The sequence below is a fragment of the Aptenodytes patagonicus genome, chromosome 6 (assembly GCF_965638725.1).
Source record: "Aptenodytes patagonicus chromosome 6, bAptPat1.pri.cur, whole genome shotgun sequence".
Classification (NCBI taxonomy): domain Eukaryota; kingdom Metazoa; phylum Chordata; class Aves; order Sphenisciformes; family Spheniscidae; genus Aptenodytes; species Aptenodytes patagonicus.
Genome location: NC_134954.1, coordinates 32,212,690 through 32,239,868, shown reverse-complemented (window position 1 = coordinate 32,239,868; position 27,179 = coordinate 32,212,690). Strand labels below are relative to the sequence as shown.

Sequence of the window (27,179 nt, the reverse complement as noted above, 5' to 3'; positions counted from 1 at the left end):
TCCCCCCCACACTTCCACTCCTCCCCATCCACCCATCGTTGCCCCCATATCCCCCCTTAACTCCATCCACCCATCATTTCCCCCCACATCCTCCCCTCACCCCCATCCGCCAGTCATCGCCCCCACTTCCCCACCTCATTCATCACCCCCACATCTCCCCCTCACCTCCCAATCCCCCTTCAGACGCCAAATCCCCCCACACCCCTCAGCCCCGACTCCCCGCCCCCCCCCCCAGCCCCTCCCCTCCCGGGGCGGGGGCGGAGGTGGGGCCGGGGCCGCTCCAGCTCCATCTCCCTGCGGGGAGGCTGCGGGTTGTGCGGCGGCGGCCGCAGCCCGCTCGGGGCTCTGCGGCGGCGGCTCCTGCCGGGGGATGCGCCGAGCTCTGCCCCCGGCCCGGCCATGTACGCGGGTCGCAAGCGGAGGAAGCCGGTGCCCCGGGCGTGAGTGGGGGGCGAGAGGAAGGGTCCCGGGGAGGGAGGGGGGACGTGACACGACCGGCGCCCGGTAACGCGGCTCTGCCCGGCAGGGTGCGGCCGGGGCCGGCCGAAGGCGGCACCTCCAACCCCTCCAAGCGGCACCGGGAGCGGCTGAACCGGGAGCTGGAGCGGCTGGCCGGGCTGCTGCCCTTCCCCGAGGAGGTGGTGGCCGGGCTGGACAAGCTGTCGGTCCTGCGCCTCAGCGCCGGCTACCTCCGCGCCAAGAGCTTCTTCAGCGGTAAGGGGCACCGCCGGCGGGAGCATCCCCTTTTTTTTTTCCTCTAGAAGTGCTTTTCTTTTCCCTTTCTAACACCGGATTTTCTTGCTTTGCAATCTCAAGCTGCAAGGCTTCGGGATGCATCGCACCTCAGCAAAAGCAGAGCTCGCGCTTGTTTGGAATTAGAGGGGTCTGGACAGATGAAGTTGATTTTGTTTGTGGGTTCCGCTGAAGTAGAAAATTGAGGTTTAGGCTGGAGGATTTCACCGTGATCCTGGGCTGAGGCTTTAGCAGGCAGAGCTGCGAGGGTAGTGGCATATTGTGCAGCCCAGTTGGAAAGTGTAACGATGCAAGTGACTTTTTTTCCCCTGTTATAATAGGCCAGTGAAATACTCAGTGTGCTGATGATGAATAATAATTACCTGTGATGTGGTTACAGTTTATTTGGGAACCTTTTAAAATAGACTGTGTTAAAGGCATCTCTGCATTCCACTGGGCTATAATTGTTGTAATTAATACGAGCCTGCAGGAGGGTATTTAGGCAGCCCTGGATTTTCCTGGTGAAATAGCAGTGGCTTGAGAATGCTGCATATGACCTCAGAAACACCATAATTTCTCTTTTTAACTCCAAATCATTGAATGTATTGAATGCCCCTTTTTTTTTTTTTTTTTCCCCTCCTTTTCCATTCTCTTTTAAACCCTGCTTGTAGGATTGGCAAGCGGGTGACATGAAAAATGAATGGCCTCAGAGAGGAGTTGTTTGCCTTGCAGCATCAGGTCAAATTGTTTGACTATATCGGCTGTGTTTTCCTCAGTGTTTTTGCCCTGGTAAGGAGCTCTGCTGCGTCAGCCTTTGCAACACTGAACGTGTTGCCCAAAACCCATCATCTGCGATGATGCTCTGAAGCAGAGGAGGACCAGCATGGTGCTGGTGCTTCTGAAGCAGGCTTGTTCTTGCATGGGGTGGAAGTCCGTGGTGCAGTGCGGGCCTCACACTTCCCCTGAAACATTAATAATTTAAAGTTCACCGCTTAAAGAATTTATAAAACGGAGGGGTGGTAGCGATTCCTTAAAATGGCAGTTTTGAAATGGCTGGTCTTGTTGCAAAGCATCACATCAGGCGTTGCTCTGGGGCTTGTCGTCCTTTCCAGAGTGATTATTGCCAGGATGCCATGCAAGCTTGGCTAGGGAAGAGTGAGCACAGGGTGACTCTGGGGGGGATGGTCCCCCTGTGCTGCGAGCATCCTGCTAGGGCTGTGCATCCTGGGGTTTGACGTTCCTGCATCCCCAGCATGGTGGGTTACTTTGGTTTTGCATTGCGAGAAATCAGGAAATCCTGTTCTGAGATTCTCTCTCACTTTTTCTTTTTTTCTGTCATTCCATCTGGTTTGATTTCATGATGCCAACTTCCCAACCACTGAGCGCATCAATGTGTCTGAAGCTATGGGATGGTACCCGTCTCTGACTAGTTTAAGGCAGGTCACAGTAATTCAGGTGTGGGAGGGAAGGAGGAAAGTCTCATCCTTTTAGATGCAGATAGTGATTGCATACCTCCTTGAGTCTCTGGGCAAGCCCATCTACAAAATCAAATTATTTTAAGTGACTTTAGTCCCTTTCAGTGTGAATGCTGGAGTGATGTTGTTCTCTGACAGACTGTGCTGGAGCTGAGATAAAGTTCAACTTTGGAAGGCTGCTGTTCAAAATACTCTGCTTAATCCTTCCTCGCCTCTTTTTTCTTTTTTTTTTTTTTTTTTTGGTCATCCACATGTTTATGGTTTTTTTTTTTTTACCTTGGTCTGTCAGGGAACAGGGTTAGGAGGTGCACCCAGGGTCTGCCTGCCTGCCTGCTCGCTGCTGGGCCGGGTGAGTTCGTGTGCTCCAACTCCCGCTCGGCATCCTTGGTTATGTGAAACGGGATCCCAAGGAGGCTGTTTTAGCTGCTGAATGCTGATATGTCCTGTGTGAGATTGGATCAGAAAATGCAAGGGGTTTGGGGTCTTTCTGTGTTTATTGAGAGCAGCCAGCCAGTCCCAGAGCTGTCAGAAGGCAGCTCAGAAACAGGCAGTGCAAACCCTCGTATTGACCAGGGAGGAAGGAGGAGCTAGCCTCTCCCTCGCTCAAGTGTGTCCCTGCTTGAGCGCTCCCTGAAAGAAGACCAAGGAAAAGCAAGGGCAGAAACTAGCGTGTGCTGCCATGCCTTGTGAGGAGAAACGTCTTCACAGCATGTCCTCCTGGAGTAGGTCTCAGGTGGTGAGAATGATCACTGACATCAATCCACCCAGCAGGTTTATGCCAGCTGCTGTTTCTCCAGCCCCGGTCTTAAATAATTCGTTGTATGTCTCCTTCTCCTGGCTATTTGAAAATTAAAAAATAATTAATTTTGTTTTAGCATCTTGATTTATGCATAGCTTGTGTATGGGGAAATTTGTACAAGCATAAGTGATTAAAATCCAGGTGGGTTCTAGATCTTGGTCACTGGTAAAATCTTTGGGAGCTTCTCTCATTCTGTTTTGGGTTCCTGATCATCTTCTGTCCACATGATAAATTCTTCAAAATGCAGAGCAGGCTTCACAGCTGTTGTTAAACACGTACCTATGTTTACATTGCAGTGGCCAATCGACCCCACAGGTTGGGGTGGATTGACTGAGCCGTGCGGTGGAAGCAAATATGCTGTTTAGCTGTCAGAGATGGCTGAGATACCGCGTGCAAGAAGCATCTGCGCGTGCTTTTATCTGAACAGTGGAGTTCTGAACATTGGCTTGGGGAGATATTGCCAGGAGGTCTTTGATTTTTAAAAAGGCATGTTTTTCCTTCATGCATGAGGATTTTTATATTTTATATGGCCTAAATTGAAACTGTTCCTGCTCCCTTTCTGCTTGTTTGGGAGCATGATTTTAGGCCTGCAGTTAGGTGATAGAAATCAGAGGATTTAAGGCCATTCAGTATTTTGTTCTTTAATCTTTGGAGGCGTTTAGAGACCATCAAACATTGTCTTTGTTAAGCCAGGGTTATTTATCTAAACAAACATTTCCTCAGGGTGACATGCCAAGTACTGTGTTGGGCGTCTCTGCTGTGAAGCCCCTAATGCCAGATTGTCTTCTTCTAAAGGACAAGAGCATCTGTGTGTATGTTTGTCTACTAATTCCGTTCCTTTTTTGCAGTCTGGCAAATATTTCCAGTTTAACAAAGTGGGAAGCAGTTTAGTGCCAGGAATTTGCCACGTGCATTCAGCATCTCTGGGGAAGGAGGGTTCCTGGCCATGATAGCTCTTGGCCATGGTCTCCTCCTGGAAGGAGGCACTGCTTTTTGCCTTGTACAGCAATAATGATATAACACTGTTTAGATGAGCGTTGGGCTGCAAGTTGGGAGGACAGGTGTCCTGATGTCAGACAGGAGGTTCTCTCTGATTTTGACCATTTGAAGGACTCTCTGGCCCTCAGGACACAAAGCAGCAAAGTGCCTTGGGGTTGCAGAGTGCCCCCCCCAGGACAGCAGATTTTCCTGTGGCACAGTGCAGGGCCAACGAGGATGGTGGGGAGCTAGCTGTGCCACCAGGAAACACACCCCAGCATGCCAGGTTTGATCCGTGGTGGGGTGAAAGAGGCTTCTCTTGTGATGGAGCAGCACTGCTGTCCTCTGCAAGATGACCAGGTGCCTTTCTTTTACTCTGACTTGCAGCTTAAAGTGTATACAAATGCTTTCTGTCCGTGGGAATGCTGCTTACCATGACAGAGGTGAACTTAGGTGGGGGAGCAGGGCCATGGGAGGACTTAAGACGTTGGGAGAGATGTCCCACCAAGGAGGTGGACTCCAGTGAGGAGCCCATCCTTGCCCATCCCACTGAGTAAAGCAGCACTGACCCGAACCCAGCGCTGTTAGCCTGGACCAGGAGGACCAAAAGGAGCTGAAGTTGGCTCCCAAATCGAGGGTCCTATCCAAACGTCAGAGCAAGTTGACTTAAGGGCTTCTACCTTCTCCTTTCCTATCCAGGTCTTTTCTTCTACAACAGTCCCCCCAAATGTCTTATTTCTTTATTGTCCCTTGGTGAGACAAATATTTTTAATTCTTGTTCACTGTCTTAACCTTCCTCCCTGCTCTGCAGGAGGCTCTTTCAGCACGTGTGGCTCGGTAGAGGTGGGAGCATGCTGCAGGGCTTCCGCTGCCAGAGCCAAGGAGCCAGGCACAGTGGTGTGCATCTCCCCCGAGCCCGGGATCCCCCTCCTCTCTCCCCTGCTGACGCTGAGGACCATCCTCGGAGCAGTGCAGTGAAGCCAAGCCTCCAAGCAGCCTCGCTCCTGCCATCCTCCTCTCCCTCTCTCATACCCCGTGGCCGGTGCCACGGTGCTGGGCTCTGCGCGGCACGTCATACCAGATGAGTGCTGGCAGCTTAGCCCGGCAGTGCCTGGCGGGCTGCTCCCCTCTAATCCCTTCCCATTCCTCTCCTTGATGCTAGGGCCCAGCAAACACAGCTGGCTTATGGGGGGGTCCCTGTTTCTTCTGCCTTCCTTGCCCTCTGGAAGGGAGGGCAGAGAAGAAGGGAAGATGCTCCTGGGTCTTGCCCTGCATGGTGATTTGTTAGCAAAAAGGAAGATGCCTCAAAGACACCTTGTTGTGTGGCTGTCGGATAACATCTGTGTTGCTTGGTCCACTTAAAGACCTGGTGGGAAGACAATTGACAGACCTCAAAATGGGCAAGGGCTCAGTTTGGAGAAGTATCTCTCACAGTTTGCTCCTGCAGCCCGCTAGGAAGGTTGTCCAAGCTGTGCTTCTCATCCTACAGTGAGCCTGGCCCTCCCAGGGTGTGAGAGCTAGCCCCCCCCGAGCACTCACTTGCCCTTGGGGGCCAGCTCTGCGTCCCCAGGGGGTCCCGTGCTTGTCACAGACCTGTGCCTGCATGGTTCTGTTCCCAGGTGCCTGCACACCGGGACTTTGCCAGGACTCAGTGGTCACCTGAATTGATCTCATTTGGGCTTTCGTGGGCTTGTGCTGTTTCAGAGGGCTATGATGCAGCATGGCTTTTCCAGCTCTTCCTCAAACTGAAGCTGGGGAGGAGGTAGCATGGGGTGGCACGCTACTGGGAAGGCAGATGTTTGCTCGCTTGGCTTAAATCAAAACGCTCTTGAGGTGGCTGTGGTTGCTGTGGCACCAACATCCAGCGATTGACCTTCAGCCTTCATTTCGCACGAGGCTCTGAATCGAGTCCTATGGTTTATAAACCGTAGGAAGAGGGATAAGAAAAGCTTGGTCCATGGTGCCAAGAAGTGCATGCTTGAACCCCACTGCTGAGCCTTGCTGTAAGCCAGTAATGGGCTAACTCTGCTTCGAAATGGGGCTCCTTGGGGATGCAGATGCACCTCTGCCTGTGTGCAGCATCCTACCTGAAGAGCTGGGCTTATCAGCAGCCAAGGCACAGCCTCTGGGCGGCTCAAGTGCATCGCTGGCTGGGAGGAGAGGAGGAAAATACCCAGGCATGTATTGTGGCATTGGAAATTTTTGGCTCAAGATGGATTATCAGCTGCACAGTCTGTCATTGTGGATCAGAGTGTAGATGTAGCTTTCATTTGGGGCTGTATGTGGTTTTGAGCTATGCTTATTAAGTTTTATATGGAAGGTTAGTGTTGTGTAACCAAAACCCAAGCAGTTTGCCTCCCACATGTTTTAAAAAAAAAAATAATGCTCCTGCGGGTGTTGAGAGTCTGGGGGTTTTCCCGGAGTCCTCTTAAAATCTCAGGTGGCACCTGCAGGATCGATGTGCAGCCTCAGGGCTGGGCCTAACCCTTTAAACTATGGTACGAATCCAGACAGTTATTGCTAGAGCTGTGATGGCCCATAAAGCGCCTACGCTGCTCCCTGGCCGTTGGGTCAGGCTGGAAAAGTGCTTTAAATTATATAGTTATTATAGACCGTATAACTGTGCTCCTGAAACCTCTGCTTAGGGGTGAGGATGTGAGATTGGAACGTGTGTTTATTGATGTGTGGTTGTTTAGAGATGACTAACATTGCTCATTTGCTTCGTCTGCTCTCCCACCTTCTGAGCTGTTCAGCCACATACTGCAGATAGCTGTAGCAATAAAGCCCAAGGGACTGTTTAAGAAAATAAAGCCTAGTCCTGTGATCACCCTGCTTTCTTAATTGCCGAGGTAATGAGCTGGCCTTGGAGAAGCAATTTAAGCTGGGAAAGTCTTGTGACTTCCCTTAGGTAGGCAATTTTCCTGCTGTGTGCTTTCCTTGCCAAATATTTCTCCCTGGCTCTCATGAGAGTAGCTGGTAGAAAGCTGTCGGAGGTCCCCAGGGTTTACACTGGGCTCTTGGTGGCTGCCTGCTGCCTGCTCTGCTGCCTACAAGCAAACGGGGTCTTTCAAGGCTGCTTCAAACGCAAGCATGGGAACAGAGCTGGCAAGAAACTCCAGGTTAAGGTTTCGGGCTGGGATGATGCACACCTAAAGCTCCTGGGGGATGAGTGGTGGGAGCAGAAGGGTTCAAACCGTTATTGATGCTGCAAGAAGGAGGGAAAGCCTGGCAGGTCCTTGTCATCTTTGTCCTTGTTTAAACCTCTGCACGTGCTCCTCCTTTGAGACCCCAGTGCCTTCGGAGACGCAACAGAAAGCTATGTGGAGTCAAAACCTCCTTGCTTTTAAAAGTGCAATTAGATCTTTTAACAGGACATCCATTATTCACCACGTGTGCTCATGGAAAGTGGTGTATCCATACCGTTCAGGCAAGGGATAAATAATTAATCTATTTAATGAAATTTGCATCAACGGGGAGCTGTGGCAGGTATTATGAAATGGTAAGTAAAACCGTAGTATCCATTATGAATAAGCAAAGGGAAACTCAATAAATGTTTGCTAGTGGCTAGAAAATGGGCTCTGTACAACTCAGTGGTGAGAAATAAACTGATGGTTCAGCAAGCCAGGGCGGAGACAGCCTCTGCTGCCTGGTTTCAGCAAATCTCTGCCTGCTTCTCTCAATGTTTCCGTGATGCTTTCCTTCTAATGCATTTCGAACACCGCACATCGGAGGAGCTGCTGGCTACATCCGCTAAGTCTTCCTTGTATGCGGAAGCGGAATAATTTTGCATTGGCTCGGAAGAGCTCAGTTCATGCTCAACAAGAAAAAAAATACCCCAGAATAGGATATACTTTACTAAGTGCATGTTCCTGTTCTTTGCTTCTCAAAATAGTTGGAGACATGTAAGCTTGCTGTAAAACATGTGGATTAAATAACAGAGCAATGATCAGATTTGGTGTGCTGACAGCGTAGGTGCCATTGGGGAAGCCAGAGAGGAGGTCGCAGTGCCTTCGCAACAGCAATTTAGCTTTCTATCAGTTTGAGTGTGTCAATCAAGAAGGTATTTGGGCCAAATTTTGCTCCCTTATTATCATGCCGTTGTTCTCTGCATTGCACGCCCCTACTGAGCTGTGACTTTGTCACCTGCGGGGTTCCCACCAGTGGAAACGAAAGCTCTTGTGCTGGTTTCACTGGAGCGTTGCAGAATTCATGCATCATGCTGGAGGGAGAGAGCTTGGGCTCTTCCTCGGCTTTTTTGGGTGGATACACTTGCTCTTGTGGGTGGATGGGGCAGGTCCTGGAGGATGTCCCCAGCAGTGCCCCAGGGAGGGTGGCAGGCAATGCAAGCCCTTGTTAGCAGATGGACCTTGCCAAGCCAAGGGAGGAGGGAGATGGGTGATGTTTGATACAGGTGACCTGAGGCTGCTGCAGTAGTGAAGGGAACTCGCCTGCTCCCACGCTGCCAGCGGGTTGTGGGAGGCATCACCTGCCTCTTACCTGGGACCTGTGTGAGCTCATCAGCAAAACTTTTCTTATGTTAGGGGGGGAAACCCCCCCCCTTTTTTTTTTTTTTTTTTTTTTTTTTTAAGGAAAATATCATTCTTACTGGGTGGAAAACACTTTTCTGTGTGAGTTCTATTAAAAATGAAACAACCTCAGTTTATTCAAAAGAAACCTGAAGAGTTGTTTTTTTTTTTTCCCCTCTAAGTTTCCAATATTCTTCTGCTTCTTTGCAATAAAGTGCAGGAAAACAATTTTCATAGAATAGAATAGTTTGGGTTGGAAGGGACCCCTAAAGATCATCTAGTCCAACCCCCCTGCCGTGGGCAGGGACATCTTCAACTAGATCAGGTTGCTCAGAGCCCCGTCCAACCTGACCTTGAATGTTTCCAGGGATGGGGCATCCACCACCTCTCTGGGCAACCTCTTCCACTGTTTCACCACCCTCAGCGTAAAAAATTTCTTCCTTATATCTAGCCTAAATGTACCCCCCTTTAGTTTAAAGCCATTCCCCCTTGTCCTGTCGCAACAGGCCCTGCCAAAAAGTTTGCTGCCATCTTTTTTATAAGCCCCCTTTAAGTACTGATAGGCTGCAAGAAGGTCTCCCCGAAGCCTTCTCTTCTCTCGGCTGAACAACCCCAACTCTCTCAGCCTTTCCTCATAGGAGAGGTGTTCCATCCCCCTGAGCATTTTCTCAGTGGCCCTCTTCTGGACCCGCTCCAACAGGCCCGTGTCTTTATTGAGCTGGATGCAGTACTCCAGGTGGGGTCCCCCCAGAGCAGAGTAGAGGGGCAGAATCACCTCCCTCGACCTGCTGGCCACGCTTCTTTTGATGCAGCCCAGCATACGATTGGCCTTCTGGGCTGTGAGTGCACATTGCTGGCTCATGTCCAGCTTTTCATCCACCAGTACCCCCAAGTCCTTCTCGGCAGGGCTGCTCTCAATCCCTTCATCCCCCAGCCTGTATTGATACCAGGGTTTGCCCCGACCCAGGTGCAGGACCTTGCACTTGGCCTTGTTAAACCCCATGAGGTTCACGCAGGCCCACTTCTCAAGCTTGTCCAGGTCCCTCTGGATGGCATCCCGTCCCTCTGGCGTGTTGACTGCACCACTCAGCTTGGTGTCACCTGCAAACTTGCTGAGGGTGCACTCGATCCCACTGTCTGTGTCATGGATGAAGATATTAAACAGTACCGGTCCCAATACGGACCCCTGCAGGACGCCACTCGTCACCAGTCTCCATCTGGACATTGAGCCGTTGACCACTACCCTCTGGATGTGACCATCTAACCAATTCCTCACCCACCAGACAGTCCACCCATCAAATCCATACCTCTCCAGTTTAGAGAGAAGGATGTTGTGGGGGCTATTATTTTGAGGGACTATTTAATGTGAGGGTGTGTGTACCGAGCAGCAGAGCTGCAGGTCCCTCTGCCCATGAGCGTCTCGGAGCTGGAGAGGTGGGTGGGAAAAGAAGATCTGGAGATATCTCACAGGAAGGTTTTTACTGAGAGTGAGACTGTGAGTGGAAGACCTGCTTTTCAGAGAATTGGCACAAATGACAGAAAGAGAGAGGTGGATAGAAGGCAATTTCATTCACAAATAAATCAACCAATCTCTCCTTCCCCCAGAGAGTGACTGATATGCAATGGGGCGTTGAGCCCTACGGCAGCATGCTTGCAGGGAGCATCATTACGAAAACCCCTCTTCTCTTTCCTTGCCCAAGACCTGCTCAGACTAATAATTGCCATGCAGATGTCCCTGCCATCACTTGCAGCTGGGTTTGGTGTTTCCTCACCTTGTTTAAATGGTGCCAGTAGTGGTGGGGAGACGTGACCCCTTGCTGCTTTTGAAGAGCCATGAAGCGGTTGGATTTCCTTCTACTACTTCTCCTGCATCAACACCTGGAGTGGATTTGGGACCGATTCATCTCATTTTCCACCTTTGCAGTCAGTGGCCGATGAGGAACCCTATTCCCACTTGGAGGTTTTGCCATGTGGAGGGAAGGGGGCTGGGAGATAACCTCTCAAAAATGTTAATACCCACTTGTTGGTGCAGAGATTTCTCAGGTCTGCAAAGCCCTGGCAGGTTCAGGAGTTCACTGGCAAACCTGGTAGGCGGTGAGGTGTCCCTTCAGCATCACATGAAACAGCTTCCCAGGCTGGGTGCTGGGGGAAGCACCATCCTGGAGATAGAGGGAGGAAACCCACCCCCGTTGGCCCCGCAGACCTCCTGCTCCTGGGGGGTGACAGCACAGGGCCAGGCAACAGAGACCTGGTGAGCAACATGGGCACCTGTGTGTGAGGACCACCATGGTGCAGAAAGCATCCTCCTCCTGTGGGGAGGTAGATGCAGGCATCCTCAGAGATGGGGCCAAGTGGGGAGAGATTTTCTTCCTCTCTGCTAAAAGCCTTTTTGTGGCAAAATAGCCTGCAGGTCCTGGCAGAAGATATTTTTTTCTTTCTTTGTGTGCAAGCCTTGCTGTTTTCAGGTGACCAACCTCTCTCTCCTCACCTTCCTCCTTCCACAGCTGCCAGCGGCAAAGGTGATGCTGGTGGCTGGAGTGAGGGAGCCCAGGAAAAGCCACTTCTCTACTTCCCCTCCCGCCCGCGCCCCCCCCCCCCCCCCCCCCCCCCCGCAAATGCCTGTCCCCAATTACACAGTGAGAGTGAAGACTATACCTTGTCTCCCTGCCCAATGTGAAGGCAAGTGCTGTGTTGGGAAGGCCACCTTTCCCCCGGTGCTGAGCTCGCCCCGCTCCTGCCTTGCCTTTCCCTGGGGTAGCCGGGCAGGACGGGGGGATGCCGCGGTGGCTCTCCGGCTCGTCTCCGCTCCATCAGGCTGATGTGCTGTGACAGTTCTGCTGAATTGCTGACCCGAGGGGCTGCACGGGGCTGTTTATGGAGAGACAAAGCCAGGGGACACCAGGCAGGAGGCCAGCCTGAGATGTCTGCAGCCAAGAGTGGGTCATCTTTGGGGTTCCTTGGGTGGCTTGATGGAAAACGTGCTGTTTGGTGAAGGTCATGGGAAAACCCCCACGGGGATTCTGGTTTATATGAGAGCAGCCCTTTGGTCCTGGTGGTTTGATCCTGTTTGCAGGAGCAGGCTGGGTTTGGTGGCAGGCATCTGCATGGAAGACAGTGGGCCATCCTCTGATTTTAACTTGTGTTTCCTCTGGCCCCACTGCTTAGGAGCAGCCCACATGCTGATAGCAAAGTCTATTTTTAGGCAGCGGTTGTGATCAAGTTTTCCTTTTGTGGGGAAATATCAAACCATTAAATCAGACCTCTGAGTAGAGGGCAGCACCCTTCAGCTGCTCTTCTATCATCCAGGTTTATTTTTATCTTGCACCTCCAGTGCAGCAGTCTGGGAGCTAGCAGAGGAGGACTGAAGACCTTTAATAATTCATAGCTCCTATGTTTTGCTCCCAGGGATCAGAAAAGTGAGTTGCTGGAAGGGCGCTGTCAGAAACCTGCTCCATGCACACCACAGGACCCTGCCTGGGCGATGTGGCTGCCGTGCTTGCATGGTCCTCTGCCTGATGGCCTGCCTGTGCCCAGGACTTTGTGCAGGCTTGTCAGGCTCCGACACAGGCAGGGGACCCTGGGCAGTCCCTGGGCAGCAGCGCTCGCAGAGGGATGGCATTCAGGGTGGGGGAGCAGTCAGGATGTGGCAGCATGTGCATGTCTGACCCAGCATGCTTGGGACTGACCCAGCACGCTTGGGACCAACCCACTGTTGCACAAACATGTGCTGTAAACTTAATCCTAGGCTGTTGGCCCCTCAGTGTTCAAATAGCTCCTGAAATAATCTGTGCGGGCTGAGCAATTCCGAGGGGAATTTCCCAGACCTCCCAGAAGCAGGGGTTTTGCTGCCATATCAGTTTTTTTCTTTTGATTAAAAGCAGTATTAGAACCAGGACATACTCTGCATTTGGTTATGGAGCAGAGTTGATCTTTGGGATGGTCCTGTGTCTGGTGGAAGTGCATTTTGTCCCCAAAGCCTCATGTGCATACCAGTGAGGCTCTGCAGACCACAGCATCCTTCCTTGCTCCCACCTGCCTATTAGCCAGTGCTTGGCAAATGCCCACAGAGGATGTGGAGGACTTTGGGATGGAAGGTGAGCCCTGGCAGTGGAAGAGAGCAGGTCTGCAGGGGAAGGCATGCCTTTGCTACATGCTTGCCTATCCCAGCAGAGAGATGCTGACAGATGGGGGGACTCTACTTTGGAGACCGAACCAGCTACTCCACTCGTGGCTGCCCTGTGAACACGGGCGCTGCTGGGTTCAGCTTTGGACCTCGTGGTCCTGGAAGGCTCAGAGATGCATCTGGAGCATCCACCTTTTGCAGTGGCTGGGAAGCTGCTCACCCACAAGCTTCTGCACGCAGGTGCTGGGGTCCTTCAGGATCTGCTCCACATGGATGGAGGAGCTGAGTTTCAGCAGCTGCTTTGGCAAAGTACAAGGTGAGCATTACACAGCCTGGTTTCGTTTACATGCTGGTGCCTTGTGCCTTCTGACTTGCTGCTCTGTCTTGGCTTGTGGCTTTGCTCCTGTTGACAGCTTTATGGGGTGTTAAATTACTTCCAGGGTCCACTTGATGCTCCCGTCACATCTGAGCATGGCAGCTCCTTGGCACATGTAGCACAGGAGCTGGGAAAAGAAAATTCAAAAGAGCTTTTGCTCTCTCTGAGCAGGAGCAAGGGCAGGCTGCAGTGGTAGCTGCTGGTGGTGCCTCACACCTTTCCTCCCAAGTACTGGTGGGAGCAGCTGGTTTATCAGCAGCCAAATGCCGCCTTCTGTCCTTGCAGTGCTTATAAGAAGCTTCCTGGCTTTGCTGCGTTCTCCGCTGTCTCCTGGACAGGCCTGCCATGCACAGTCTTGTTGTCATCTTACTCTTTAAATATTACCCACCCGAAAATATCCCTGGGATTTGTTCTGTTGAGGAACACAGTACAAAATTTACAGGCACGTTTTTTAGTTAAACTGTGTGACAGATTTCCTCATCTGTATATATTGTCCATTGATCGATATTAGGTTGCCTGCAATCTCGGGTGTCTCCACTTGTATCCATGTGTGTGTTTTTCCGTGTTGTTTTTCTCCCACTGTGAGCTGTGGCTTGCCTTAATTTGATTGAATAAACCCACTATGTTGCTGAACTGTAATGAGACATCGTCGACCGGACTATCCAGATTGTACCCTTCAAAATGGCATGTTCCTCACCCTGGAAGAGAGTGGGGTTTGCAGCAATGCCTTTCACATAGGGCAGGTTTTCACTGCTGTTGGTCAGCTGTCCTTCGCAGAGTCAGGGCATGCATGAGCTGATCCGTTCTGGTTCAGCATCGCAAAGAAATGCTGCGTGCAGTGACTCCCCCAGCAAGAGCAGAGCTGCTGCCGTGCCCCAAGAGCCAGTGGGGTGTGCATGGTGTGGCACCAAGGGCTGGCTCTTGCTGTTTGCAAGGAGTGGTGTGAGGCATTGACCCTGTGTCCACATCAGGACTGGAGACCTCCATGGTTGCTATTGCTAAATGATAAGAGAGATTTCCAGCTGGTGAGCTCACTAAATGTGTCCTATGTCCTTTTGTGCTACTGGTTGCAGGTAATTGCTGATAAATGCAGGACCTCGTAGTTATTCTGCTGATGCCTGTCTGATCCCTGACTTTAACTGCTCTTTACTTGTAGGTTGTTAAAGGTTTAGGGGCAGAAAAAAGGAAGTTGAAAATATTGGTTGTTAAAGGTCTGGGAGAAAAAAAAAAAGGAAAAAAAAAAAAGTTGAGGGTATTGGGTGGGTGAAAAAAGTTCTGTTAAAATCAGCTCTTTTGAGGGGTGAAGTAAAAGGCTGGCAGTACATTACAGCTTCTCCTGGCAGTGCATTGCCCAGCTTTGCAGCGAGGTCCACATTTTGGACGTTCATGATGGTAACTTGTATGTGTTACTGCAGCACTGAAGTCCCTTCCCTTTGTTTCGTGCAGTTGCTCTAAAGAATCATGGTGCCAAAGAAGCAGTGAGGGATGGAGACTGCAGCAACGGACCAGCTCTGGGCTCAGCAGCGGTACCGGAGGGTGAACTGCTCCTACAGGTTAGTGCTCCTCGCTGGCCATCTCTCCCTGGCAGATGCCTTCAAGGGATTTTCTTCTTGTCCCCTTTCCAGCTCCTTTGAATTTTGCCCAAAGAGCAGGCTGTTCTGTTATCAATTGCAGGATGTTTTGGTGAAGCAGTGTTTTCACGTGGTGTAGCTCATAGTGCTTCTGACTGAGCAGAGGTTCGAGACCTCTTCAGGTCCCTGGGGCAGAAACTGTGTTGCTTCTCCTCTCCTTTTCCCATCCTTCCTGGAGAAAATTGCCACCTGTAAATCATTTGGATGTCAGAACCCCCTTCATCTCAGTGGAAGCAGTGCTAAACTTCTGACCACGGAGATTCAGCTCTTCTGCTTCTCTGCCCTTTTGTGTAAATGGGCCATAGATGTGACACAGGAGCCAAGCAGAGAAAGATGTTTTGAGTGTGGTTTTCAACATGGGCACACTGGTGCCGACTCGGGGATGTTGTCCAAACACTGGTGAAAGCAGGGAAGAAAATGTCATGGAAGTCTTCCCTGGTTTTCAGGTAGTGATACATGACACCGAGTACATAGATAGGTGCTGATGGGCCATATGCTTAGCCCGTATACACAGGGTACGTGGATGTATCCTGGGAGCTCTGCGAGAGGCATATAGTTGGCTCCTTTGGTGACGCTGGAGGCAACACTGGTGATGCTGCAGCATGGCTGGGCTGAGCCTGCTGATTCCATGGTTTATTCAGAGACACCAGGAGATGACCTCCTGTCTCCAAACCGCACATGGTGAATAGGAAGAGGTCAGGCTCTGGCAGCGTGAGGTCCTGCGAGGACATGGGTCTCCTCTTCCTTCCCTGCCTGGCACCCGAGCACGAGCTGCAGCACTGTCCCCTGCCTGGCTATCATCCAGAGTGGGGTGAGCATGCTGGTCAGCCCCAGCTCCTTTCCAAAAGCTTGCTCAGCTCTTAGCAGTAAGTATAATTACTGTCCTGCTTGAGAGCTGGGGAGCCAGGATCTCAGTGTCTAGTGAGAGAAATGCTAAAGCCAAGGTGGTTAATAAACAAAAAACTGAGGGTTTTCCGCTGTGGATATAACAAAACCATGCTCAGCAGGGCTTGCCAGGGATTGATGTCCTGCTCATCAACTTGATGCCATCCTTGTAGAGGTACCAAGCTGGGTGTTAAAAGCTCTGGGTTTGTTTGGCTCTTCCAGGGGCCCGTCTGTGTGATGCTGGACACAGCAGGGGCTCAGAACCTGCCTCCGTGCCACAAGGAAGTGCTCCTATGTGTTTAAAAAACTACTTCCACCTGGTCTGTCACCTTCGACGTCCTAACCTCCTTTGTCTCATCTCTTGGTCCACTCTGACTCTTCGCTTCCCCTCCTCTAATTTCCCAGCCTTACTTTTTTGGCCTGTCCTTTTCCACCAAGACTCTCACCAGCAGCAATCTCAGCAGAGGAAGGTATCTTAAACTAGGTTTAAGCATGAAAATCCCTCTAAAGGGGCCAAGGCCTTAGCAAGGCTGAGAACTGGGTGGACCACCTCTGCCCAGGTGCACAGCGATGCAGGTACATGTTGCTGGTTGCAGGGTATTAAATCAGCCTGCTGATCGGTGCAGTTAGGAAAGGACAGTGCTGCAAGATGTTGCTTGCTGCTGCCATGGCAAAGTGATGCCTCTGAAGCTGCTCAAAGGGTTAAAGTGCATTTGGCAACACTAATTAACCTCTGCAGCAGATTCCCACACTCTGAGGTCAACCCCAGTAAACAGAGAGAGTGTTTGTGCCCAGAATAAAGGGAAGGAGTCGGGGGGAGAAATGCAGACCTGGACAATGAAACAGGAGTTGGCAGCAACAATAGCTGGACTTGGCTGAGACTACATGCTAGACCCTAATTAATCCTGATGTCTGTACATTATGAAGTGGGGGAAGCAGGCCAGAGCTGGCTACTGTGGCTTCCCTGCCTGCAGCCAGGTTAGTGGTACAGGATGGTTTTGGCTCTGGACAGCCATAGGGCTTCTGGGGTCCACGCTGCAGGAGGACTCCTGCCTTCTAGAGGGCTCCTGCTTCGAGCTGGCAGGAGTGTGTCCCCACAGGGACCTGTTGCCCTTAGGGAGGGGTGGCCGGGTGGTGCTGTCACGGCTGTGAAAGCTGTTCAGCTTCTGGGGAGCTAAAATGGGTTTTCATGGCCTTTGCTCTTAGGCAGCACCATGGGCTTAAAGGTGTTTACTGGAAGTCTATCGGGATCATTTCAGAGCTGGGGAAACTGAGTCACAGAGCAATGCCTACCACTCAGGGTCAAGGGAAGACTCCTGTGGGCCTGCTCCCAGCCCTGGCAAAATGATGACATGGTCTTCAAAGCACTGGGCTCTGCACCACCGTGGTTGGCAAAGGCTGGTGCAGTGTCTGCAAAGCTTAGGAGTGCTTTGGGGTGCTCCCCTGGATCCTGATGGTGCCCGTGTTAGCAATGCTGTTCTGTGTACCAGCTCCTGCCTGGTGCCAGAGAGCAGGGGTGAAAAGCCAGGGTTCCTGGGACAGCAGCTGCACTCCCAAACTGGTAGGGAAGATCCTCTGCACCTTCTAATCTTCATGGATTTCTAGGTGCAAAGGACACCATCAGCCAGCACCCTGGTCCCTTCTCCCATGTCCTGTCCTGCCAGCCCTGGGGCTGCTGGCTTGGAGAAAACACCCAAATTACTTCCCAAATTTGTTAAGCTGATGAGCTCCTCTTGAGGAAGACAGAGGCTCCAGTCAGCTCAGCCTATTCCTGCCTGGGAATGCAGTGCTCCCTTGGATGTTGACTTTGCGGTCCTGAAGCTCAAGGAGAGGATGGAAAGGCCAGCAAACTGTAAAATATGTAAGTTGTGTAGCATTAAAAATGCATTGGAAACTTTGGATTGATGGCTGCTTTTGCTATTTTCTGTGGGGTGGGCTTAGTGCTTCGAGCCTGCATGGGCAAAGGAGCTTGAGTATTTATTTTGTGAAAACAGAGCATGGTGTTCAGCCTGTTTGGGTGGAGGGCATGCACGAATGATCACATGCTCCAGGACGGGGTGTTTGCATTGTGTAAATCTGTACACCACACAGAGAGAGCGCTCCAGAGGAAGAGGAGCGTGGCTGAGAGCATCTTGTGGCTAATGTGTGCATCCCAGGCGCGGATGGCTGCAGACATCACTTTCCCCCATAAACACTGATGCTTGGGCCCTTTCGCTGCCATGTGGTGCTTTGGAAGGACGGTGCTGTGCAGGTTGGATGAATGCCTTGCAGCAGGTTGTCACCGGGTGTGAGTTTGGGGTGAACCATTTATTTGTCGAAAGGAAAAGGTACTCTGAGGTCAACCAGCAATTCTGTGGTTTTCCCCCAAGTCCAGGGACCAGACTCAGTCTGTCCTCTCTCCTGCTTTGGAAGAAAATGGCTTTTCAGAAATGAGATGTTTTCGCTAAAGTTTCAAAGACCAAACTCTTATGCTTTAGCTTTCACCTTTTCTGTTTTCACGGGTTAAGGCTCTTTGCAGCATTGGGTTGGCCACCTCGACTACAGGGTGAGCGATGCAGGAGGGAGGGAGTGGGTGGTGGAGACAACACCTTTCTAGGCCTTGTTCCTTGCCCATGGCCAGCCCCGGCAGGCACACCACAGTCCCTCTCCGGGCCTCTCCTCTGGCACCTGGGGAGGACAGGAGGGATGCAAATGACACCAGGAGCTGGGCAGGTTTCTCCCAAACCAGCAGGAGTATCCCCATCCATGTGGGCCAAGCAGCAGTAGGGAATGCCCAGCCAATGCTGGCAGCATGCAGTAATCTGCGGTGGGTTTGCTCTCCACTGAACATCCCCCGGCTTTTCCAGCCTCACACTGTCCTAAGCCATGCGCGGCTGCCAAGACCCTCTCGGACTATGGGGAGGATGGGAACTACATGAATGGAGCCACCCAGGTAGATGCGAGTCAACATTAAATGCAGCTGACATGAAATGCTGTTTTGATTCAAGGTTGTCAGAAAGGCTTGTTTCTGCCAGAATACCAGAATAGACCAGTTCCTGATGGTGTTCGGTTTCGTTCTGCAAACCATTCTGAGATTTTTATTTGCTCTTTGCATAGGATGAGTATAAATGTCCAAAACTGAGTCTGAGCAAATGCTCCCGGGATGGAAGCAAAGTTTTCCATCAGTTTGGATTAGGATATGCTCAGGCAGCTGTACAGAAGAGTGTATCCCCATTTTTCTCTGGCCAGCCTTCAGCTGGTGGAGTTTACTCAAACAAGGCAGAGAGGAGGAAAATCTGGGAATGAACTGCAGGCTTTGACTTCTGCTAGGTAAAGCAGACTCATCAGGTCTGTGAAAACCTGTGGTTTAGGTGCATGTGCTCTGGCACCGCGGCAAGGTACGTGCATAAAGGCAATTGCAATGATTGAGGTCTCTGGTGCTGTTCCCATCCTGCAAGAAGGGTATGAAACGAAGAAGCTGCTTGAACAGTGCATCGGAGGATTTGGTGAGAGCCAGGGCAGTACCCAGTGTTATGGCACTGAGATGCCATTGGGAAGGGCTTTCTTTCCTTCCAGGGCTTCCCATGCTTCGTCTCCTGCCCTACACCTTCTTCTTGGTAGGGCAGTGGATCAGCTGCCTGCTAGCTGGGACCAGCCAGGACTTGGGTGACCAGTGTCTGAGCAGAGTGAAACTCACCATCCAGTTAGAAAAAGGTGACGTGAGTGTGGCATGTACCTGCTGATCTCCTCTCTCCCCTAGGCGCTCAATGGCTTCGTGCTGGTGGTGACGTCAGAAGGACTGATATTTTACTCCTCACATACGATTCAGGACTACCTGGGATTTCATCAGGTTGGTGGGACACCTCTGACTCGCTGTGGTGGGTTTGCAGAGTGGATTTTTCCTTTATGGTGGAGAATAGCTGCAAGTTCCCTGTGAGGAGGAAGCTCTGCAGGGATCACAGGGTCTCGGGGGATTGCATGGGGCTTTTCCTTGGTCTTGTGAATTTGGACCCCATGTTGCCAGACATGGTCGTGGGGAGGTGTCAAAGCAACTTCACTAGCCCACAGATGCTTTCCACCAGCCATGTTGACAGGCTATGAGGTTCATGTCCCCGTTGTGTAATGCCATGGTGAGATGTCTGGGGTTGTCTGCCCAGTGTGCCTTTGGGCACCCACTCCTCTGGGTGACCCCTGGCAAATCCCATAAGGCTCCAATGCTTTGTGGTTATCTGAGCACTCAGGTAACCTGGAAGGCACTAGGTCAGATTTACAGGGAGGTGGGACTTACCTACAGTCCTTTAGTTACTGTGGTTTGGTGTTGCTCCCACACAGCTGGCTTTTCCTGACACCTGGGGTAGATGTGGACTGTCCACCTGGGCAGAGGGAGCAAGTCCCAGAGCAGGTGCCTTGTTCTCTCAGTAACAGTGTAGGGCTGGGGTGGCTTTGCTGCTGTTTTGTTCCAAACCCATGTTTTCATCTCATCCTATAAGTCAGCACTAGGATTTTGAAGGACACCATGTTACAGGGATGAGCTTGTCAGAGGGGAGCTGTATTGCTGATGCTAGTGGCTCTTTGGGTGGGGGGGAGGTCTGGCTCAACATGGGCAAGGGGTCCTTAGAGCCAGATGTGCTGTCTGTTCCCACCAGCATCAGCTCTGGTGGAAGGTGTCAAACCTCATTCAGCCAGGGACCTAGTTGAGCACCAGGGAAATTGGGTGAGATATGGCCAATTGGGGCTGTGACAGGCTGTTTCCAGGTGGGACGTGAAAACTGGTGTCTGGGGGCAGGCCACAGAGCTCACGCGTTGCCTTTTTCCTCTAGACAGATGTCATGCACCAGAGTGTCTTTGAGCTGATCCACACCGAGGACCAGCAGGAATTCAGGCGCAACCTCCACTGGGCACTCAACCCACCCCACGCTCCTGAGGGTGCACCTTCTGCAGAAGGTAAATGCAGGCTGGGAGCCAGGCATCCTGGTTGGCATGAGATATGTAGCTCCCCATGTAAACTGAGGAGCCCAGCTCCTTGCCATCACTTGCATGGGGCTTGCATCCTTGTGGCTCAAGCCATGGCTTCATCCAAACATTGTGGCTTTCCCTGAGTTGAGTTTCTGTTGCTGTGCTCTGCAAACTGCTGCAGTCCCCGATGCTGGGGACCTCCAGCCCTTTCTTGGGGCCTCCAACCCTCGCTGGGCATCCTTGCTTGCTCCTTTCCCAATCCCTCTCTCCTACAGGGGGGAAGAGCCTCGGCTCTTCTGCTGCTGCCTACAAGCCAGATCAGCTGCCCCCAGAAAACTCTTCCTTTCTGGAAAGGAGCTTTGTGTGCCGCTTTCGCTGCCTCTTGGATAATTCCTCCGGCTTCCTGGTGAGTACAGACCCATGCTGCGACCTCCACAGCAGGAGGGGCGCAGGCTTACCCTGAGGGGTCCGTGCCACTGCTGTAGAATAAAAGTTGGCCTTGAAAGACCCAGCGCTCCTTTCTGCCATGTCTCAACATGGCATGTGGCACCTGCCTGTCTCAACAAGGAGATATTTCTGCTGTTTTTCGTATGTTTGTTCTGTACCTACAACCTCTCTGTGTGGGTTTTGTTTCTCTCTTATCAGAGATGCTGAATCTTGAACAAAAGTGCTTTTCCTCCACACATTTTGCCAGGTTTTTGTGTTAAAGGCGTCTCTTACGATCAAGTAGGCGGTGTTCATCCCTCCTCCCCTCTGCTGCAAGTTAATGGGGTTCCTTCATAACACCTTCATAACCACAGGTGTAACAATGCTGTTTCTCTTTCTCTCATCCTGCTTCCGTTTGGAAACTCAATATGAAGAAAAAGTCCTGGTTGTCTGTTGTTCAGAAGCAACGCTATGATCCCTGATGGGGCTGTGATATAGCTCAGTTAAAATGCAAAGCAGCCCGTGCATTGCGCAATGCCCTGATGCAACTGCAGCATGTGCTCGGTCCTGCAGCTGCTGTGCATCCAAACCCCGGGCTGGCAGTGAGTGGCTGCAGGGGGAGAAGGCAGTGAGCTGCTGCTGCGGGGAGCTCAGCATAGCATTACTTTGATCCTCCATCTTATTTTAGAAGGGAGCACTGGAATCGCAAGGGACAAGTTGCAAGGGATTATTTGCATCAACTCTGCAGCAAGATGGCTTGCTTTCTGTGCAGATGTCCTCCCTCTCTTCTCTCTCCACCCAGTTTACTGTGTGACACTGAACTTTTCTTCTCTTCCCAGGCTTTAAACCTTCAAGGCAGGCTGAAATTCCTTCATGGGCAGAACAAAAGGTCTGAAGACGGGTCTGCACTGCCACCCCAGCTTGCCCTCTTCGCTATCTCCACCCCCTTGCAGTCCCCATCCATCCTGCAGATCCGAACCAAGAACATGATCTTCAGGACGAAGCACAAGCTGGACTTCACCCCCTTGGCGTGCGATGCCAAGTAAGCAGCACAGCTGATTTGAGGGGCAATGCTGCAGGCTTCCAGCATGTCAGTCCATACCCTGCCTGGGTGATGTCCCACCATGGCTCTGCCTCTGAGCTGGGTGCATTCTCGGTCTCCCACAGGGGGAAGATTGTTTTGGGCTACACCGAGGCAGAGCTGCGGATGCGTGGCACCGGCTACCAGTTTGTTCATGCTGCCGACATGCTGTACTGTGCCGAGAACCACGTCAGGAGTAAGAGTCCCTTCCCTGGTCCCTCATGCCCCCCTCTGAGGCTGATGAGTGGGCTAGGCTATGGGCAGCTCCACTGGCTGCCATGTCAAGCCCGGCAGCTCTTTCTCCATAGGATGCTTTGCTTTATGCCTTGCTGTGATGCTCTTGTCACTGCAGGGAGCTTGGGGTGGTGTGTAGTGAAGAGTATTTAGCTGGCATGGTGTCCCCTGCATGTGCCAGCCATGCTACTGCTGTGACCCCACCTGCTTATCCTGGCTGGAAATGGCAGCGTCGCCGGAGGCAGCCCTGCCTCTGGTGACGTGCTGACAGCCCTCGGCACATGTGCTTCCTCCTGGCAGTGATGAAGACAGGCGAGAGTGGCCTGACGGTCTTCCGCCTGCTGACAAAGGAGAACCGCTGGAAGTGGGTGCAGGCCAACGCACGGCTCGTCTACAAGAATGGCAAGCCCGAGTACATCATTGTCACGCAGAGACCCCTTGTGTAAGTGCCATCTGGGTCAGCCCAGGCTGGGATGGGGACAGGCTGGCTTTTTCCATCAGTGTGGGCTCTAGGATGCCCCAAGCAGGGCAGGACGTTCGATTTGTCATTGCTTCTTGTGCCTTTTAAAGCAGCAGCCATAGGATAGTGTGCTTTGATGCTGTTCAGCCACATCCCCCTCTGCAAGGCCACCCCACAAGTACAGGAGAGCACTGAGCAGTGCCCTGCACCTCACATCCCTGCCCCAGTGTCCTGGGCACCAGTGCAGACTTAGCCTGGGGAGACTGGTGGCTGCTCTCCAGCAGCTGTAGGAACAGCTGGGTGCAGGAACAGCAAGGACCTCAAATGTGGCTGCTGTATGGCAGTAGCCCAACATCCCTGTCCTACAGGGTGGCTGCAGCATAGATGATCAGGGCAAAGGTGTGGCTTCTGTCTGGCAGAGCTCTGTTACCCTTTGCATCTTAAGTATCCTCTTGGTTATGCTACAGATGTGTGTTTTTATGTGCGTGTATATATAAAATATGTATGTGTGTGTGTATTTGTATGTAAATGCATACATAAATGTATATATTTATGTATATAACTAGGACGAGAGGAAATGGCCTCAAGTTGCGCCAGGGGAGGTTTAGATTGGACATGAGGAAAAATTTCTTTACTGAAAGAGTGGTTAAACATTGGAACAGGTTGCCCAGGGAAGTGGTTGAGTCACCATCCCTGGAAGTATTTAAAAGACATGTAGATGAGGCACTTAGGGACATGGTTTAGTGGACATGGTGGTGTTTGGTTGACGGTTGGACTCGATGTTCTTAGAGGTCTTTTCCAACCTTAATGATTCTATGATTCTATGATATGTGTGTGGTTCTGCTCGGTACATGGATGCTGGTCATAGCAAAGGGGCTTTGGCTTGCAGGAATCAGTTATCCGTTGCAGAAGCAGTTTGCGGCGTGTGTTTGTGCATATACAAGCCCCAGTCTCCTCTTCCTGCCCTGCAGAGATGAAGAAGGAGGAGAGCACCTTCGGAAACGATCCATGCATCTTCCCTTTACCTTTGCTACAGGAGAGGCGCTCTTATACCAAAGTGCTTACCCTCTCCCGGGCTTCCCTGACCCTTTCCAGAACAAAGGGAAAACCAGCAAGTCCAAGAAGACCTCCCACAGCCATGAAGGGTGCTCCCAGAAGGATGGCGTTGACCCCAGTTCTCTGCTGGGTGCCATGATGCGACAGAACAAGGCAGTGTACATCTCCCATCCAGCTCCCGCACCTAACCACTCCTTCAGCAGCAGTTTCACGGACCACCTCGAGGACGTGTCCTTGCTGGATGCAGGAGATGCCTGGAGTATGGGTGCTGCTCCAGGTTCTTCAAGCAGCGACAGTCTCAAAGAGGAGCTGGTGGATTTGCAGCAGGAGGACCCTCTCTTGGCCACCCTGGACTCGCTCTCAATTAAGAGTGATGAGAGCTGTTCCAACAATGAGCTGTTCAGTGCACTGGAAGACCTGGGGTTGAATGCTGAAGACCTGGAGCTCCTGCTGCTGGATGAGAAAATGGTGATGGTCAATATGGACTCTGACCGCACCCCGTCCCTGAATGACTGCCTCGCCAGCAACAAGATTCTCTCCTACATCCACACCACTCTGGTGAACAAGCACGAAGGAGGACAACAGGTCTGTCCCCTGCCAGGCATGTCCCTGAGCCCATGTGGAGGCACCACTACGTACCAGGCCCACATGGAGGATGAGGACTCGCAGTGCCTGCCCCAGCACGTGGTGCAGCCCAGCATTGCCCCAGGCCAGCCCCCTGCTCCACTGTGGGAACAGCCCCTCCATGCCATGCCAGGGCAGCCACCCGTGCTGCTGCCAGAGCCAGCTGAGGAGGAGGAAGAGCCATCTGATAGCTTGCAGTGGAGGCCAGCTGGGGAGGAGGGTCTGCTCCGCTTCCTCCAGCTGGCACGGGGCACCCCATGGGACAAGGCGCCCGGCTCACCCCAGAGAGCCCCCTGCCCGCAGGAGCCACCCAGGGCTCAGCAGCTGGAGGGTGACTTCCCGGTCATGCATCCCACCCAAGAGGATGCTTGCCGGTCCTTATCCCTGCCCAGCCAGTTCCAGGGCGGTATGGGACCACCCAGCCAGCTGAAACACCATCACTTGCTGATGGACGGGTTGTGCGGCCACAGCCCTGACTCCGCTCCACACCTCCTTCCCAGCAGCAGCCCCAGCCCGTGGCAGGACTATGTTTGCCCACTCCTGGGGTCCCCAGCTCAGCCTGGTTTTTATGGCATCAGCCAAGACTTGATCTCCCAGCGCCAGGGATGCTTGAGTCCAGGGCCTGGCACGCCAGTGGTACACTTTAACTTGAACCGATTAGGCAGCATGGAAACTGCAGGCAGTGAGGAGTCCCAGGAAGAGATGGCTCCGTACTCTGGGTTTTTGCCCCTCTCCTCATACCAGCTTATTCCCGAGAAGCAGCCGAGCCCTGTTCCCTCCATGCCCCAGCACCCTTTTCCAAGCTCGTCTGCAGAGCGCTTCAGGAGCATCAGCAGCCCATTGGAGACTCCCATGAACTCCTATGGGACATATGCCTCTGCACTGAGCCAGGAGAGCAGGCACAGGGTAAGGGCTTCTCTCTACTCTTGTGCTCAGTTTTTTTCTGTGCTGGAATTTCCTGGGGGTCTCAGTGCAGGGAGGCACGTGCTGCCCGGTCAGTAGACAGGAATTACCATGCTTTAGCTGGTACATGGCCAGAAAGGAAGACTTTAGGGGCTTTTCTTTGCACCAAGAGTTGAAGAGCAAGAGAGCAGAGTGTGGGTTCTTCCCTTTAGAAGGTGGCTGTCTGTGAGTCTGATTTCTGTATGGTTTGTTTAATTGCAACTTAAGAGAGTTGCAAGAGAGCAGAGTGTGGGTTCTTCCCTTTAGAAGGTGGCTGTCTGTGGGTCTGATTTCTGTATGGTTTGTTTAATTGCCATTTCTGTACAGGGAGTAATTCCAGCCATGCACTGATAAGCTTTGAAGTGTGGTACAAAGCACGTGTGAGATAAAGACACGATGATACAGCAGATCTTCCCCTTGTGGAAGTGTCCCCTGGCCTGTGCACAACCCCTATCGAGAGCCCATCTGGCTGCTGCTAGCCCTCCAGCATCACAAAGCAAGGTCTGCAGCATTGGATCCGAGCATCATGGTGCCCTTCAGGGCTGTCCTTACAAGTGACTCTCCTGGGATTGGGGCCAACAGCCCAAACTGGGGCTGCGTGGGGAGGGCATAGGGAGAGAAAGCTGCCTGGCCCCTTGCCCCTCTCCCTGATGCAGATGCCATGCATGTCTGCAAGGGCCATGAGCTTTCTGGGCTGGGGCTGATAGCATGGAGAGCTGGTCTAGGTCCTGGAGGAGCCCATCACTGCAGTGACGCTTCCCCAGCCTGTGGCACCACAAGGCAGGGTTAGATGTCTAGGGTGGGTCTGTCCTGCCTCCGTGCTTACCCAGCTCTGCCCTGGTGAGTACTGTCCCCAGGGCCGCTTGTTCCTTGCTGTCAGACATCTTCTGCTACTGGAAGGGTGCCCTGCTGTCTCACAGGGATCTCTGTGTTAACCTCTGGAGCCATCAGATGCTGTCAAAGCATCTTCTGCTTCTTCCTGAAGGCCATACCTTGCACCTCAGATCCTCCCATTCTCCGTCTCCTCCAACTCAATACACCAGGCACCTTCTAGCTCTGTTGAAGAGCTTGACTGTGGTCCTGCCTAGGGATTTGAGAGTTTGTAGGACCAGTGAAGAACAGCCCCGACACATCTCTAGAGCTTGGTGGACACCTCATGTAGCTGGCGTGTTTTTGGCTTGCCAGGAGGAGTGGAGTAAGGGTGCAAGACCCAGGTGCTTGCTTCAGATGCAGTCCAGGTGCCTGTGATAGGTTTCATGAGTGAGCTGCAGGGCTGTGATACCTGGTCAGGCTCTGCAAGGTCAATTAGCAGGTCAGTAGGTGAAAATTAGTGCCAGCTCAGGAGGCTGGATGCACTTGCCCTCTATGTGCTTTCAGCCTCTTGTCAATGAAGTGACAGGTTGGCATTTGCTAGAGAAGACCTGGGGGAAGGTGTGGGGATGTGTATGGGGTCGCTGCTAAGCCCTTGTACCACCAGGGGTGGTAGGGCAGGAGCAGACCTGCTCCCCTCCTGCTAGCCTCCTCCGGGCACCAGCCCAATCAGTACTAGTAAAATGCTGCAAAATGCCTCAATGCTCTGTTTTCTCTCTCTTCTCCTAGCCCGAAAGCAGCTGTGTTTTGCCCAGCACTCCCATGGGACTCCCTGGAGACTGCCCGATGCTGGGGGGGAGCCCGGCTCCCCCCTGCAAGTCGCCCCATCAGGCAGAAGCGCTGCCAGATCACCCTCACACCTCCAGCAGCGACTTCTGTCTCTAGGAGAGAAAGACCGGACTGGATAAAGCACGACTATTCCCTGGGAAAGGAGCTGCCTTCAAGTTGCAGATAACAAACCTTCTCCCGACCATGCTTTTGATATTGGTTGCTTTAGCTGGGCTGGGGTTTCTTGCCTTTTTTTTT

The 27,179-nt window shown here is 52.2% G+C and overlaps 1 protein-coding gene across 1 annotated transcript; it reads left to right on the top strand.

Annotated features, from left to right (window-relative positions):
• Window positions 1–384: 384 nt before the first annotated feature.
• LOC143162134 (aryl hydrocarbon receptor-like) lies at window positions 385–27,082 on the top strand. The gene is made up of 11 exons (XM_076341995.1): window positions 385–440; window positions 527–714; window positions 14,456–14,562; window positions 19,265–19,354; window positions 20,325–20,448; window positions 20,736–20,866; window positions 21,726–21,928; window positions 22,054–22,163; window positions 22,502–22,643; window positions 23,633–25,247; window positions 26,883–27,082. Exons 1-11 carry the CDS (start codon window positions 400–402, stop codon window positions 27,036–27,038), a joined length of 2,907 nt encoding a protein of 968 aa, XP_076198110.1. The 5' UTR covers window positions 385–399; the 3' UTR covers window positions 27,039–27,082.
• Window positions 27,083–27,179: the final 97 nt, after the last annotated feature.

Excerpts from the sequence above, each read along its gene's own strand:
- LOC143162134 (XM_076341995.1), top strand. The coding sequence starts at position 400 with ATGTACGCGGGTCGCAAGCGGAGGAAGCCGGTGCCCCGGGC. Across the intron at positions 20,867-21,725 it reads ATAATTCCTCCGGCTTCCTG|GCTTTAAACCTTCAAGGCAG; the intron begins GTGAGTACAGAC and ends TTCTCTTCCCAG. Across the intron at positions 21,929-22,053 it reads CCCTTGGCGTGCGATGCCAA|GGGGAAGATTGTTTTGGGCT; the intron begins GTAAGCAGCACA and ends GGTCTCCCACAG.